This window comes from Triticum aestivum, chromosome 7A (assembly GCF_018294505.1).
Source record: "Triticum aestivum cultivar Chinese Spring chromosome 7A, IWGSC CS RefSeq v2.1, whole genome shotgun sequence".
NCBI lineage: Eukaryota > Viridiplantae > Streptophyta > Magnoliopsida > Poales > Poaceae > Triticum > Triticum aestivum.
In genome coordinates, this window is record NC_057812.1 from 559,839,440 (window position 1) to 559,856,758 (window position 17,319).

Consider the following 17,319-nt stretch of genomic DNA (forward strand, 5'->3'; position numbering starts at 1 on the left):
GATAGACCCGACACAAATAAGCCACAGTAATACTACCTTCAAGGGAGTAATACCAGGCCAAGAGGCCCACTGTACGGGCTCTCTACTACTAGAGGTGGTATTCGGTTCTCCCGATAACTTCCGAAGCGAAAGGTTAACTTTTCACATCGCGCCCATTCCGAAGTGGTTATCAAGCACTACTCAGAAGAACGGCTTTCGCTCGTTTTAACGCAATACCGCATTATGCTTTTGTCAAGATTAAGATGCCCGGTCCATGTGGCATCATCTCAGTTAGCGGAAATACCGAACGTTTCTTATGTACGGAAGAGGATGCGGCGGCTCTAACAGCCGGAAACTAGACGACCTCACCAACCAGAAAAAATGGCAGGTTGTCAAGACCACGGACACGGTTAAACGAATCCAGCGTTCCATCATATATATATGAGATTGGTTTGATGATCAAACCCTCATAAATGATACCAGGGGCTTCCCACGTGTAATCAGGGCCAGCCCGGCTCAACTTGGCTTCTCTTGAATTTTGATAGTTCATTGATAATAGCCAATTCTTCTTTTTTTGGCATGGCAACTTTCACCTAAATTCTTTCCTTTTACAGATGACAATTGTGCTACACCCGTCCAGGATACGGCACAACAGAGACACAGGCGCAAACGTGCAGCAGGGACCCGCCCAAAGGTTTCTTTTTAGATTAAGACCCTGCGTAAACCTTTTTTACTGTCTCTTGTTGCTCACATCCTCCGGATACTCCACACAACCGAGAAGGATGCTGGTGTTATTGGCTTGTGGCCACGTCAGGATTTTGCACGTACCTAGACACATGGGGTTTCTTATTAAGGGCATTGTTTAGCCCGGTATATGTTATAAAGACCGAACACCTTAGGGAGTGTTCGGCGTCGCGAGTTTGGCCCTATATGCATCAGCTCCGAATCATGTATTTGGCCAAATGTTGGGTTTGCCCGGCTCCCATGTTTTGGTACCTTACGTTCTGTTATATCGGCTAAGGTAGCACTGGAGAACTACTACGATTGTGCCATGGTTCATCCGGATGAGCACCTCAGTAGAGAAAGCTGAAAACTGACTGTCATGATATAGCGAGAGACTGGTCAACCACTCGATGACTCATCGGAATCTTCGGGATTCCTCCGCATTAACGATGGGCCGTTTCCCGGTCATGTACGTACGCGCCTCGTATTCGGACGAGCGCAGAAGTACCAGGGGCTATATAGTAGCCCCACCGTCAAACTCCTATGGCTAAGTGAAAGTGTTAAAGCAATATAGTCTGATTGCCTTGTTCGCTGTGCTATCACCTCCTTAATGGACCAAGATGTTGGATCAAGTGTGGGTATGCATTTTCTGCGAACACCCCCACATTATATGCGTGGGGGCGGAAGCCGACGACTGCAAACTTTTAGGTTATACACATATATACATAAACGGCCGCACAGGAGGCATCATAGTACTTTCGGGCAAAAGTATAAATACAGCCTTGATAATTCAATAAAACATTGTTTTTACAATGGGAATACATGTCATTAGAACACAATATTCTTCGAGCACTGATCCTCTATCGAACGAGCGCCTTCAAGAACTTCTTCAAAGTAGTGCCCGGCGGCCACTCGGCCTACAGCCGAACCATGTGTCGCAACAATGGTGGCATTCATCTCTGCCCAGTATGTCTTGACACGGGCAAAGGTCATTCGCACACCCTCTATGCACGCCGATCTCTTTACAGCATCGATGCGTGGCACAACACCAAGGAATTGTTACACTAAACTAAAGTAACTATTCGACCTTGGCCCTCCCGGCCACAGGTGATCCACAATGGACCTCATGGCAAGTCCGAACAACCTATGGAGCTCGGCCCACTCGGCCATTCGCTCATTCAACAGCAGCGGACAGACTGGAGCATGAAACTATGACCAGAACAGATTTTCCACTTCGGGACCTTTCTGATCCTTGAAGTACTCGGCCGCATCAGCAGCACTTGCAGCCAAATCCATGTAGGCGTCCGCAGAACTCCATAGCCGGTCCAGAGGAGCATACTTCGAATCTCTGAACTTAGTCCGCAACAAGAAGGGCTTCCCAGACACGATATCTGCAGCTTGATTCAACTCCTCCTTCGCCGCTCTAATTTTGGAGCGGGCTTCCTTGGCAGCCACCAGGGCCTTCTCTAGGTCTGTTGCCTTCACCCGGTTTTCTTTTTCGAGAAGCTGGTAACGGTCAGCGACATCTTTTAACTCTACAGCCATCTTGGCTATTTTTTCCTTGCTCTCGCAATGCGCGGCCTGTTCGGCCCTTAACTCTTCGGCCGCCTTTAGAGCGGCCGCATTGCTACTCCTTGCTTGCTCCTTGGCTCGGGCAAGCTCCGCCCGAAGGGTCTCCACAGTGGCAGCTCCATCTGCAGTCACAACATATTAAAGATACTGGCATCATGCTCCTCTTACTATGTGTTGATCATCGGAAAAATCACTTACCCTGTGCCTCGTTAAGCCGCTTGTTGACAAGCATAATGTCGGCATCTGCCGCATCAAGTTGTCGCTTTAGCTCGGCAAACCCATCAGTCCGGCTAGCCACCGGAGCTTTAGCCACCTGCACATAAAGGCGGTCTGGTTATTACCTGGGACTATGATCCTCTGTTTGCTGCCATTTTCGACGACAACCAGAGTCTCAGGGGCTACTATCTGCATAGGGCACACCTAACGTGTGCGGTACTGTCAAAAACATACACTATTTCACATACCTCAAAGCCTTTCAGTAGACTCATAAAGGCTTCATGCAAACCGCTTTCAGCGGATGAAATCCTTTCAATTACCATACTCATTAGCGTACGATGCGCTTCCGAGACGGCCGCTTGCCCCAGAAGATCCTTCAGCGCGTTTGACCGCACATTGTACGGACCCTTGTTGTCACTCTCCTTAGGAGCCGGATATTGGGGATTCCGGGTAGCCAAAGGGTTATCCTCTAGCCTTAGTGGATCCGGAGATACCCTTCGTGACGACAATTCAAGGTCGCACGCTTCATGAGGCGGGGTGTCAGGGGGAGGCATTTCGCTCTCCATCATCTCTGGAAGAAGATCCCCCGAAGACGAACTCTGTCGAGAAGGGCTACGATCCGGTCTACAATTTATAAACATCGGTTATTGTCTTCGGAAGTAAGGTAGGATGTTTCCACTATTAAGTACTTTTCGATTACTTACAGCTCGGTAGAGGGCTGATCCCCGTGCGGAAATTGTGCGGCAAGAATACCCTCCGAGGCAGGACCCTCTGATGAAGATTTCTTCTCCCGTTTGGAAACCTTAGTTTCCGGGTCTCCAGAGGTAGTCCTCTTCCTTCCCCGGGGAGAGAGAATGTCAGATTCTTCCCTTTGGTTGTCCTCCCTCGTGGAGGCGCTCATTCCCCTGGTTGGAATAAGTAGCGAGTGAGGCCCGCTTTCGCCCTCTCTATTCCCCCCATCATGTTCCTTTGAGGGCACTGGATAAGGCGCCGGCTCGAGCATCTTGTCCAGTACCGGATTGTCCAAGCCCTCAGGAAGGGGGGCCGAACACCTGATCATCATCGCCTTTGTTATCTAGTCCTGGTCAAAGAGCGTCTCTTTAGAATGATGCCATGATAAATAAAAGGACAGTAGGTTCGATATGGGATTACTTACTTGGGCAGCGGGGCGGTTGCAGCTCAGACCCACGTCCTCGGTGGTGTCCGGACACTCTATTTGGGGTCCGAAGAACAATTTGTACATCTCTTCGAGCATCATGCCGAGGAAATGCTGAATAGCCCGCGGTCCTTCCGGGTTGAATTCCCACATGCGGAGGGGCCGACGTTTGCAAGGCTGGACTTAACGAACTAGCATAACTTGCATTACCATAGCCAGACTGAAATCTCTCTCAAAGAGATCTCGGATACGGCTCTGCGGTATTGGCACGTCCTTTGCTGGACCCCAGCTCAGCCCCCTGCTGATCCATGACATCAATTGCGGTGGGGGCCCGAGTGAAAGGTGGGGGCAACTACCCACTTGGCACTTTGGGGAGCTGTGATGTAAAACCACTCCCGCTGCCACAATCCAGACACCTCTGGGAAGGAACCCTCTGGGCATGGAGCATCAGCGATTTTGCTTATTAAAGCACCTCCGCACGCTGCCTGCCGCCCCTCGATCATCTTCGGCTTCACATCGAAGGTCTTGAGCCACAGGCCGAAGTGAGGGGTAATGCAAAGGAAGGCCTCACAGACGACAATAAATGACGAGATGTGAAGAAGGGAATCCGAGGCCAGATCGTGAAAATCCAGCCCATAATAGAACATAAGACCCCTAACAAAGGGATCCAGAGCAAGGCTCAGTCCTTGGAGGAAGTGGGAGATGAACACGACGCTCTCGTTGGGTTCGGGAGTAGGGACGACCTGCCCTCGGGCAGGCAGCCTATGCGAAATTTTGGCGGTCAGATATCTAGCCTCTCTCAACTTCTTGATGTCCTCCTCTGTGACGGAGGAAGGCATCCACCAACCTTGAAGGTTGGACCCGGACATAGTTGAAGGTCCGAATCACCTGACCTGAGCTTTGGGTGTTAGAACTCGAGGCGGGAGAAGGATTCGATTGAGCACGTGAGGGAAAAAAGAAAAAGCCTCGTCCCCTTTATAAAGAAGGTGAATATCAAGCATCCTCCTCGTGGCCGTTTGGGACTTGCCTAAGATCTAGGAGTCATACCAACAGGCACGGTTGGGTTACCCACGTCTGTATTGATGAGAATCTCGTGATAAGGGGGACACGATCTCTGCTTTGACAAGACGTGTCAAGAAAACCGCCTCGCATTATGTGCGGAGCTGGTTGAGAAAAATGGTTCGAATAATGAGCGGGCCATGGCGTGATGTCATGCTATCAAAATGTGTCAGCAGATTAGATTTATAGAAATATTATTCTCTCTACAGTAGTATGTGGAACTTATTTTGCAGGGCCGGACACTATCCTTGTATTCAAAACTCTTCCATGGTGTATGCGGAGGAGGAACCCGCCTTGCAATGCCGAACACAATACTGCACGCCGAACTCATCGTCATTGAAGCCTGGTTCAGGGGCTACTGAGGGAGTCTTGGATTAGGGGGTCTCCGGACAGCCGAACTATATCCTTTGGCCAGACTGTTGGACTATGAAGATACAAGATTGAAGACTTCGTCCCGTGTCCGGATGGGACTCTACTTGGCGTGGAAGGCAAGCTAGGCAATACGGATATGTATATCTCCTCCTTTGTAACCGACCTTGTGTAACCCTAGGCCACTCCGGTGTCTATATAAACCGGAGGGTTTTAGTCCATAGGACAACATACAATCATACCATAGGCTAGCTTCTAGGTTTTAGCCTCTTTGATCTCGTGGTAGATCAACTCTTGTAATACTCATATCATCAAGAACAATCAAGCAGGACGTAGGGTATTACCTCCATCAAGAGGGCCTGAACCTGGGTAAACATCATGTCCCCTGCCTCCTGTTACCATCTGCCTTAGACGCACAGTTCGGGACCCCCTACCCGAGATCCGCCGGTTTTGACACCGACACCGGACCTCTGCCGCTCCACCTGACCTCTACACCACTTTGCCTACACCACCTCTCTTCTGCTCGTCGCATAGGTACCGATTGTCCATGTGGATGCCGTCTGTGGGGTTTACCGCACCCAACAAGTGTTTGGTGAAATCTTCATGCTATTTTTTGACAATTTTCTCCCTTTTCGGAGCAATGGATTCAAACACATAGTACTTAATGAGAACTACGTTCAGATGTCCAATGACTCGTCCGACGAGGAGGATTATGCAGATGCAACGATGATGATGCAGGTGGTCCTTGTAGACGCGGAGCATGAGGATGACCATGTTCTCGATTTCAAGGAATCGATCAAGGGTCATCGAGTGCTGAATCGGAACAGGGCACAAGGGCATTTGATGATGATGGATGACTACTTTGCCCTTGATGTCCTATTCACGGTCAATTTTTGTCGCTGCTTTCGGATGCGAGAAAATGTGTTCGGTCACCTCTAGAATGGCGTCCAAGCCTACAATGACTACTTCATCTTGAAGAAGGATATTGTCGGTGTCAAAACCGGCGGATCTCGGGTAGGGGGTCCCGAACTGTGCATCTAGGCCGGATGGTAATAGGAGACAAGGGACATGAAGTTTTACCCAGGTTCGGGCCCTCTCGATGGAGGTAAAACCCTACGTCCTGCTTGATTAATATTGATGATATGGGTAGTACAACAGTAGATCTACCACGGGATCGAGGAGGCTAAACCCTAGAAGCTAGCCTATGGTATGATTGTTGATGTGTATGTTGTCCTACGGACTAAAACCCTCCGGTTTATATAGACACCGGATAGGGTTAGGGTTACATAGAGTCGGTTACAATGGTAGGAGATCTACATATCCGTATCGCCAAGCTTGCCTTCCACGCCAAGGAAAGTCCCTCCCGGATACGGGACGAAGTCTTCAATCTTGTATCTTCATAGTCCAGGAGTCCGGCTGAAGGTATAGTCCGGCTATCCGAACACCCCCTAATCCAGGACTCCCTCAGATATCATAGGAAGAATTGGATTCTATGGTTACCAGACATGCATGACTACATTGTGAGTGATCCATATATCACGACCGTCCATTTGTGGGATGAGTACCTTTGGATGTCAGTGAGAACATGCGCATACATCATGGTCAAATATGTTACTGCGGTGGTCGAGGTGTTTTGACCTTAGTACTTGATAGAACCAACCCTCGCAAACACCTAAAGGCTCATGGATCTCTTAGAAGCAAGCAGGTTGTGTCTGTATGCTTAGATCTCTTGATTGCACACACTGGAAATGGAAGAACTACCCATATGCTCTAAAGGGCAATGTCAGGACCATGTTAAAAAGCTCACCGTCATCATTGAAGAAGTTGCATCATAGGATCTATGGATTTGGCACACCTTCTTTCGCATGCCCAGGTCTCACAGACATCAATGCGCCGTAGCAGCCTCCATTATTTGCTAGGGTGACTGAAGGGCAAGCTCCTCTGTGCAACTATACCGTCAATGAGCTACTATCTGGTTGATGGTATCTATCCTTCATGGGCGACCTCCGTTCGAACCTCTGATATGTCTCCAACGTATCTATAATTTTTGATTGTTCCATGCTATTATATTATCTGTTTTGGATGTTAATGGGCTTTATTTTACACTTCTATATTATTTTTGGGACTAACCTATTAACCGGTGGCCCGACCCAAATTGTTATTTTTTTTGCCTATTTCAGTGTTTCGCAGAAAAGGAATATCAAACGGAGTCCAAACGGAATGAAACCTTCAGGAGCGTGATTTTTGGAACAAACGTGATCCAGGGGACTTTGAGTGGACGTCAAGAAACGAACGAGGCGGCCACGAGGCAGGGGGGCGCGCCCTCCCCCCTCGTGGCTCAACCGACCTACTTCTTCCTCCTATATATGTTAACTACCCCGAAAACATCCAGGAGCACCACGAAACCCTATTTCCACCGCCGCAACCTTTTATACCCAAGAGATCCCATCTTGGGGCCTTTTCCGGAGCTCCGCCGGAGGGGGCATTGATCACGGAGGGCCTCTACATCAACTCCATGGCCCCTCCGATGATGTGTGAGTAGTTTACCTCAGACATTCGGGTCCATAGCTAGTAGCTAGATGGCTTCTTCTCTCTCTTTGGATATCAGTACAAAGTTCTCCTCGATTCTCTTGGAGATCTATTCGATGTAATCTTCTTTTGCGGTGTGTTTGTCGAGATCCGATGAATTGTGGGGTTATGATCAAGTCTATCTATGAACAATATTTGAATCTTCTCTGAATTCTTTTATGTATGATTGGTTATCTTTGCAAGTCTCTTCGAATTATCAGTTTGGTTTGGCCTACTAGATTGATCTTTCTTGCAATGGGAGAAGTGCTTAGCTTTGGGTTCAATCTTGCGGTGCTCAATCTCAGTGACAGAAAGGGAAACGAGACGTATTGTATTGTTGCCATCGAGGATAAAATGATGGGGTTTATATCATATTGCATGAGTTTATCCCTCTACATCATGTCATCTTGCTTAAGGCGTTACTCTATTCTTATGAACTTAATACTCTAGATGCATGCTGGATAACGGTCGATGTGTGGAGTAATAGTAGTAGATGCAGGCAGGAGTCGGTCTACTTGTCACGGACGTGATGCCTATATACATGATCATGCCTAGATATTCTCATAATTATTCGCTTTTCTATCAGTTGCTCGACGGTAATTTGTTCATCCACCGTAATACTTATGCTATCTTGAGAGAAGCCACTAGTGAAACCTATGGCCCCCGGGTCTATTTTCCATCATACAAGTTTCCAATCTATTTTATTTTATAATCTTTACTTTCAATCTATATCATAAAAATACCAAAAATATTTATCTTATTATCATTATCTCTATCATATCTCACTCTTGCAAGTGGTCGTGAAGGGATTGATAACCCCTTTATCGCATTGGTTGCGAGGTTCTTATTTGTTTGTGCAGGTACGAGGTGACTCGTGCATGGTCTCCTACTGGATTGATACCTTGGTTCTCAAAAACTGAGAGAAATACTTACGCTGCTTTGCTGTATCACCCTTTTCTCTTCAAGGAAAAACCAACGCATGCTCAAGAGGTAGCAACCTCCACCGGATCCTAGTATCTGCGGAGCGGCTGTTTGCCCGCTCTAAAAAACTTTGAACTACAACTCCGTCCGCTCCCGGAGCGGAGCCATGGAGCAGAGTGATCCCGAACAGGCTCTTAATATGCTATTTATTTTGAGTGATACAATTTTTTTTAAAAATAGGGACAACCGTTTGGGGGACTGAGTTGGATGACCGGCTCTCGTATCACTATTTGCGGACAAGTCTAGACCAGTCCATAGACGATACTAGTCTACGTGTTGGAGACGCGCTTACCCCGTTTATAGACTCAGCCCCTGTGGCTGTAATTTCCATGTTTGTAAATGTGCAACCAATGTGAATAAAGTAGGTTTAGTGTAAAAAAGATAGGAGAGATAAAAGAGAAAAGGCACATTGGACAGCAACATTTTGAGAAAATAAAATTGGACAGAGAATACATGACCATCAACCAAAAAATTGAAAGGAAGTTCAAAGCGAGATGGCTAAGTGAACCGATAGTGGCTGAGATAGTTAATACAGCCTGGGAACGAGCTAAACTTGCTGGTATTGGGCCATCTCTAGCGGAACGTACAAAATCAGTTAAGGATGATTTACATAAGTGGGACAGAGAAACTTTGACGGGGCCAAAAAAAGAATAAAAAAGCTACAGAAAGATATGGAGAAATTGAAGAGAGGAGCGTTGACAGTTGAGGTGCGCAAGAAATTGAAGGAGTTACAGGTACTTATCAAAAATTTGCTTGATCAAGAGGAGCTAGTTTGGTTACAGCGAGGCCGTGCCAATTGGCTTCTCCATGGAGACAGAAACACATCGTTCTTTCATAAACTACGAGTGCTCGGAAAAAAAGAAATTGCATTAAGCGACTCTTGGATGATACAGGAGTATGGAAGGAAGATATTGATGATCTGAATAGCACCATAAAAGGTTACTTTATGTATCTGTTTATGTCGCAGGTGCAAACACCGAATGAGGATGTGTTGAATAAAGTAAGTAGCCGGGTAATGAGAGAGATGAATAACATTCTTATGGCGCCGTACACTGCAGAAGAGGTGAGAAAGGCTCTTTTCTCGATCGGTGATTTCAATGCTCCAGGGCTAGATGGCTTGCATGTTGTGTTCTATAAGAGGTTCTGGGACATGCTTGGTGAGGATTTGGTGGTCGAAGTTCTTAATGCAGTCAACTCTCGGGTAATGCCAAAAGGATGGAATGACACCACGATTGTCATGATTCCAAAGGTAAATAATCCGAAAAGCGTTACACAATTTAGACCTATAAGCCTTTGTAATGTAGTTTACAAGGTTATTACAAAGTTGATTCCAGCAAGATTGAAGGTGTTACTGCCAGAGATAATCATCCCAACTCAAAGTGCATTTGTTCCTGGGCGGCTTATTACTGACAATGTACTCGTAGCATATGAAAGTATACATGCAATCAAAAAGAAGAAAGTCTGCAAGGAAGGGTGGTGTGCTGTCAAGCTGGACATGCATAAAGCATATGATAGAGTAGAGTGGGTGTTCCTGGAAGCAATTCTGTTAAAACTTGGGTTTCATGATGAATGAGTCAAGATGACTATGTTATGTGTTTCTTCGGTGGAGTACAGAGTGAGATTTAATTCAGTTGAGACCGAGACATTTAAACCTACCAGAGGGTTCAGGGGGATCCTCTCTCCCCTTATTTATTTCTCCTTTGCACTGAGGGACTAACAGGTTTACTATCTCATGCTGAGCAGGTTGGAGATTTAGTGGGAGTCAAGGTTTGTCGTGAGGCGCCAGCTATCACAAATTTACTCTTTGCTGATGACTCACTGGTTTTGATGAAGGCCAATGTTCAGAATGCAGTCTATTTGAGATCTATACTGGACACATATTGTGCAACTTCTGGACAACTAGTAAGTTTGGACAAATCTAGTATTTTTTCCAGTCCTAGTACAAGAGTTAATATGAAGGCCGAGGTATGCTCTTCTCTAAATATTATGACTAAAGCCTTGAATGACAAATATCTAGGACTACCGGCTACTCTTGGCCTTGATAAAAGTGACAGCTTCCAATATCTGATTGACCGACTATTTCTGAGATTGAGTGGTTGGAAGGAAAAATGCCTATCCACGGGAGGGAAAGAGGTCCTTATAAAGTCAGTTGCGCAAGCAATACCAACTTACGTGATGTCCATCTTTAAAACTCCTAAAAAAATTGCAAAGGAATCACGGATGCGATATCTCGGTTTTGGTGGGGTGATATTGCAACTCACAAGAGGATGCACTAGTTCGCGTGGTGGAATATGTGTATTAAAAAAAGGTGATATGGGCTTTAGATACATCCACTATTTTAATTTGGCTTTACTGGCAAAACATGCGTGGAGACTTATTGATAATCCCGATTCTCTTTGTGCGATGATCCTCAAAGCGAAATATTTCAGTGATGGAGATCTCTTGAATGCTACTTTGAAGAAGAAATCCTTGTATACTTGGCAAAGTATTATGGCCGGTGTTGAAGTCGTGAAGATTGGGCATGTTTGGAGAGTTGGTGATGGGACGAATGGACTCCGCAATCCCCAACCAGAAAGGTATTAACTACTCGTGGTAACCATCTTCTATCACGTGTGTGTGTGTGATCTCATTGACCCTATGACGGGTGATTGGGACGAACAGCTTGTTAGGCAAACATTCTGACAGGCGGATGCTCAACACATACTTGCAATTCCACTACCTTTGATTGATATGACCGATTTTGTCGCATGTAATATGACTAGAACAGGAGTATTCATAGTACGGCCAGCTTACCATGGTGTATGGAAGTCTCAGTACGGCTATAAAATTCAGAATTCAGTGGGGTCCTCTAAACAGAGAGATACTTGGGAATATGTGTGGAGTTTACTATGCCCGTCGAAAATAAAAATATGTTTTTGAAGGGCACTTCACAGTGCAATCCCTTGCTGCTCTATTCTTATCAATAAACATATCAAAATCAACCCTAGTTGCCCTGCGTGCAATCTAGGTCATGATGATATCAAGCATTTGCTATTTGAGTGTAAGTTAGCAACAGATTTGTGGAAATTATTAGGTGTTGATGATATCATCAGGAAGGCCTGCTTGCTGGACAGGGCGGGAGAAGTTATTCTTGAACACTTGCTATGTTTGAAAGACCATGACATTCACATCCCGGATCTACCAAAATTGAGAGAAACAATAGCAAGTGCAGCATGGTATTTGTGGTATGAAAGAAGAAAATTAACACATGGGGAGAACGTCCAAAGTGCAGTTCAAATAAGCTTGGTTGTGAGAGGACTCGCCGCGAATTTCATTATTTCATGCACACCTAAGGCCAAACTGAAACAAAATATGTGGTTAAAGCCAAGGTATGGATATTTTAAACTGAATGTCGATGCTGGTTTTGACGTAGATACACTAGAAGGAACGGTGGGGCAGTTCTTTGAAACCACAATGACAAGTTCATAGCTGTTGCGAATGAAAAGATTGATATATGTTTTGACTAGTTTACAACAGAGGCAATTGCAGTACAATTTGGAATGAATCTAGCACGTACAACAAGGTGTAGCAAAATCGAGATCAACTCAGATAGTATGGAAGTGATAGAAGCTCTAATGAAGAGCTACTCTTCATCAATTGCTAGTGCCATATTCGATGATTGTTATTTCAATTTGACTAATTCACATTTAGTTGTTTTTTAAAAACGTCACATCTATGCTCCCATAAATATATAATACAGCAACAAGACACAAAAAAAAAACAAAGACAAAAAATAGACCACAAACAGAATGAACATCAGTTTATGTCACATCTAGATGAATCCTAGATAGATCCTTGTTATTTCATGTCCTTAGATTTCAATCATGTTACTTATGCTCATTGTAATAGAGAGAGTAATGTGGTAGCTCGTGAGTTTGCTAAATGTTCTACTACTGGTTGCCTCTGGTGCGGTTATCCCGTTGCTTGGAAACGATGCTTCTGTTTTGATGCTTGAATAAAGGAGGAGTTTTCTGTCAAAAAAAAATCAACCAAAAAAATTGGGGAGAAGCAGCAGGTGCTCCGCCTCTGCCGCCGCCGGTGATCCGCCGTAGCAGCCGCTCGCCCCGCCGCACCTGATCCTCTTCAATCTACTGTTCCATTCCACCCCGACCCAAACCAAACACACACTAAACACCGCCGCCGACCTCTCCTAAGTTGTGTCCCATCTCACCGGAGATGGCCGGGGCAGCTTCGTCGGTAGCGCCAGTTCTCGTCATCTGCTTGCTGTCTCTTGTTCTCTTCTTCCACAGGTTAGCGTAACTTGTTCTACATGTACTCCTCTAGTGAACCTTTGGGGATCTCGTTTGCTGAATTAAGTGCTGAAGAGGGGATGGCTTCTTAGCCTTTCTTTGCCATGAAAATGTTAGATTTGCCGGATTAGCATGCCTGCCGTGGCAGATCTGAGCAAGATTTCGCTCGTAATCATCCCCGGCATCCTCGGGCCACCCCTACGCTCGCTTAGTTGAGATAATTTGGGTGGGCATCACTGTTCTAAACGTTCTTGGGGCTAGCCTTGTTACTGCAATCTAATCGAAGCCGGTTTCTATTCAGGGATGCTTTGCAACGGAGGTAGTTGTGGGGAGGAAATGCCTGTAGTACAGTCTGTAGTTTTGTGTAATCTGAGTCTGAACTGTATGCCTTGGTGTGTAATTAATCCAGGTGCCGGAGCTGTGAAGCTGTGGAGATAGAGAGGACGTTGGCGATGATCAAGCCGGATGGTTTGTCTGGTAACTACACCGAAAAAATCAAGGAGGCCATCTTGGAGTCTGGATTTGATATCATAGAAGAGGCAGTTGTCCAGCTGGATGTAGAGAGGGCATCACTCTTCTACGCTGAGCATGCCGATAAAAGCTTCTTCAACAGCCTAGTGAAGTACATGACGAGGTATGTCCGTATGTTTTGTTCTAAAGACATGTGTGTTTTGTTCTAAAGACATGTGTGTTTTGTTCCTCCCAAGGCCATGAGGAAATTTGATTAATGCCACCTCTGTTCCAATACCTAATTCCTGAGCTAAATTTGTCTCTTCAGTTTCTTGGTATGATACAATCAATTAATTTCTGAAAACATGCACACTTTAGGCAGAAGAGTTGTATATATACGGAGGAGATCAGATGATTGATATATGTGGCAAGGGCTCAGAGAATCTGTGATGTTTTAGATTTACAAATCTCTTTTTTATATCGAGCGATTTAGAAAAGACAATTGTTCATGTCATGGTTCAGAGAAATTAGGTGATTAGGAGTGTTCTGTGAAGAATCGAACTTGGTGCTTAGGAGTCATTTTGCAGTAATATAATAAACATATTAAGAAATTCATTATCAATATTTTTAAAGATTGTAAAATAATTATTTAAGAATATTTTTGGCAAAATTAGCTACTTATAGTAAAATCGACATAATAACAGGCAATTAACTTACAAGTTCCAACTCAGTGATCTATAGCCAAATCAACATGTAATTAACATACAATCAACAAATTACAATCATCCGAGTACCCTAGGGGCATTTAAGACATTTTCTCAGCTCACACCGCTCTCGGCCGTATTTCCAAATGACCAACCTTCAGCCGCTTCTGATACACCCACAACCCAAACCAAACAGAGTGTTCGTTGTAAAATCCAGTAAGCATGCCCACATTACGCCCCGAGCAAAATTGGACATTTCTTGGCTCATAGTCTCATAGCACATTTTTTAGGCAATTGCTTGGTGTGCGTGGGGCCAGTCCCCACCTGAATATGTTGCCCAAAACCGGTGTGGAGTATTCAAGGCTAGGTATTCCTGCCAAGACATAGTGGCTACCTTACTATAGGGTTTCTTGAACTGATGCAACAAAAAGGTAGATTGGAGACAGTGTTGTGAACTGTGACATGAGGAGGTTGATCAACATTCTTGAACACTTTGTCACTTTGCGCTGCCCAACTCTTCCATAAGACATTTTGGTATATTTTTATTTTTTTCGGGAGAACTCCATTTACTTTTCTTGTTTGCATTTGAGTACTATCATGCTAATCTGCTCTGCATACAAAGCAGCCTCTGACATGATTGTTTTTGTTTGTGCTGATGTTCAGTGGTCCAGTTTGTGCTATGATTCTGGAAAGCCCCGATGCCATTTCACGCTGGCGAAATTTGATAGGGCCAACTGATGCAAGAAAGGCTAAAACTTCACACCCTGACAGGTTAAGAACTACAGCATTCCTTTTTCTAGTTGAGAACACCTTATGTGAGATCAATGATGACTCCAATGCAAACATATTAATAAATAATAACTAATATCAGTGTTCCATAGGAAACTTACTGCACCTTTTCATTACCCAAGTGTTTGTGATCCATGTCTCATAACATATTAGTGAGCTTGAACCTAACTCTTGCTTCTATGCTTTTGCAATTCATGTTATTTACGAGCACCACGCTTCTCATTACAGCATTAGAGCAATGTGCGGCTTGGACTCTGAGAAAAATTGTGTGCATGGTTCAGATTCACCGCAATCTGCAGCTAGAGAGATTTCGTTTTTCTTCGGAGATGATAAATCTGGTTGGCGTCTTTGCTTTCATTTGATAAGTTTTGGAGATTAGACCATGAATTTTCTGACCATGATTCACTACAATGCAGAAGCGCTGGAACATGACGAGCTGTAGACAATTGGCATGTATCCTCAAAAGGCAGATAATTTTTGAAGTTTGATTTGCCCCTTCCAGCTATTAGTTGATGAAAATGTCTGTACATCACATATGTTGATCTGACATCAAACTTCTCCAGTTGATAGCTTCATCCCTTGGTTGCCAAAGGCTGTGACGGTGAAATCACCACAGCGAAATTTTGTCAAGCACTCCCATCTAACTGATTGTGTGTCCGTGATGTCAAAAAAAAAACTGATTGTGTGTCCCAGTTAAATACACCCTCCGTCCGGAATTACTTGTCGCAGAAATGAATGTAACTAGACGTATTTTAATTCTAAGATACATCCATTTCTATCCATTCGTGCTGCAGGTAATTCTGGACGGGGGGAGTATATAATTGGCTTTACTGGATAAAAATCCTATGGGTTTTAGAACCCGTGCTGACTGGCTTGACCATGCCAATCTTATTTATCAAAAACTGTCACTTGTTAGTTGATGGAATGCAAGTCCAGATGCAGTAATCCATGAGGAAGGGAGAACAAAGCTGCCATTTGCTGAAAATAGCATGCTTGAGTAACAGCATATTGCTCTGCTGTAGATTCAAGAGTAGTATTTTACCAGCGGTTCAGTAGTCTGGTTACAAAGGGTGAGGCCGAGAGCCCCATCCAGCTTGTGCAGGTGCAGGCTTGATCTTATGCAGTTTTTTTGTAAGGAAACATGTAGGGAAAAGTAAGACGCAAAAGATGTGTACGGAAAATTATCAGCGATGAGTTAGAAGTACCCTGATAGAAGTTTTGGTCTTATGGATGATCTTTGTTGTTCGTGTTTGCTTCAAATTCCCACAATCAATGCTTACTTGAAGATGTGTAGTCCAATTGTGCCGTGCCCTATGAAAAGAATGTAAATCATATTTTGATTCATTAAGACAAGGATTTGACTAACAATTACTTTGTTAATATAGTTCAATATTTCAATATACGCGACATAAAATTGTGTTATTATACTCGTATTGAAAAAACACAAATTGTGATTGTGATTTTGTATCGTAGAAATTGAAGTATTTTTTTATTGTGCCTGTTGTGCTGAATCAAAATGCACCTTACATTTAAACCTGAAGCCTTCTTCCTCCTGCATACAGTCACCACGCGTCGACTCAACATAACTAATGTAGATTGCGCTGACAAATGTCATCGGTTTTTGTATTAGATCAAGATCCTTTTTTGCAAAAATAAAAGATTAGTAGCTAGGCCTCCGTTGACACATACTACTCCCTCTGTTTCAAATTACTCGTCGCAGAAATGGGTGTATATAGAACTAAAATACATCTAGATACATCCATGTAATTCGGAACGGAGGGAGTACCTTCCAAAAATGTGTCTACAAAAGTTTAAATGTATTTCTTATCTCTCTTATGTGTATTGCTAATTTAGCTTTGAAATTTCTAGGAGTTGTAGACATGCATTTTTATTATTCAAAACGTTTAAATTTGATTTTTTGGAGATCTCTTAAATTCGATTTTTTTTACAAATTTGAATTTGAATTTTTGAGGCATTTTTTTTCGAGAATCAGGCATTTTTTTATTGTGCGGATATTCTCGCAGCCCGACTACTCTCGGCTCGGGTCTGCCACCCCTAAAATCCACCGGGCTCTGGACCCGGCCCGACCCGCCCAAACACGTAATCCCGCACCGATACCAATACCACCTTCCTTGCTTCCGTGGCCGGTAACGACAACTCCGCGTCCCGCTTTACCCCTTCTTCTCCCCCGTCCGCTCCACCACCCGAGCGACTCCAGACCACGAGCCCCGCCGACGAAGCCGCCGTTGCCAGCCCCCACCCGCGTGCAAGAGGGGAGCGCCCCACTTCCGACGTACCTGCCCCTCCACCCACTCGACTCGCCCGATCGATTCCGCCGCTCGATTTTGACCCGGCTGCTGTTTTTTTGTCCCCCCTCGCAGATTCAAGCCGATCGGAGCGCGATCCGGCGGGTCGGAGCCCAGCCATGTCGGGGGTTTTTGGCAGGGTGTTCGGGAAGTCCAAG

At 44.9% G+C, this 17,319-nt stretch overlaps 1 protein-coding gene across 1 annotated transcript in view; it reads left to right on the top strand.

Moving 5' to 3' along the window:
* Window positions 1-12,601: 12,601 nt before the first annotated feature.
* The window catches only part of LOC123153481 (uncharacterized), a gene marked incomplete in the record, with an annotated part of 8,940 nt that continues 4,222 nt past the window's right edge, over window positions 12,602-17,319 (top strand). The window contains 8 exon segments of the mRNA XM_044572587.1: window positions 12,602-12,912; window positions 13,322-13,546; window positions 14,730-14,837; window positions 15,084-15,193; window positions 15,272-15,295; window positions 15,878-15,957; window positions 17,013-17,148; window positions 17,237-17,319. Coding sequence (XP_044428522.1) covers window positions 12,839-12,912; window positions 13,322-13,546; window positions 14,730-14,837; window positions 15,084-15,193; window positions 15,272-15,295; window positions 15,878-15,957; window positions 17,013-17,148; window positions 17,237-17,319 — 840 coding nt within the window.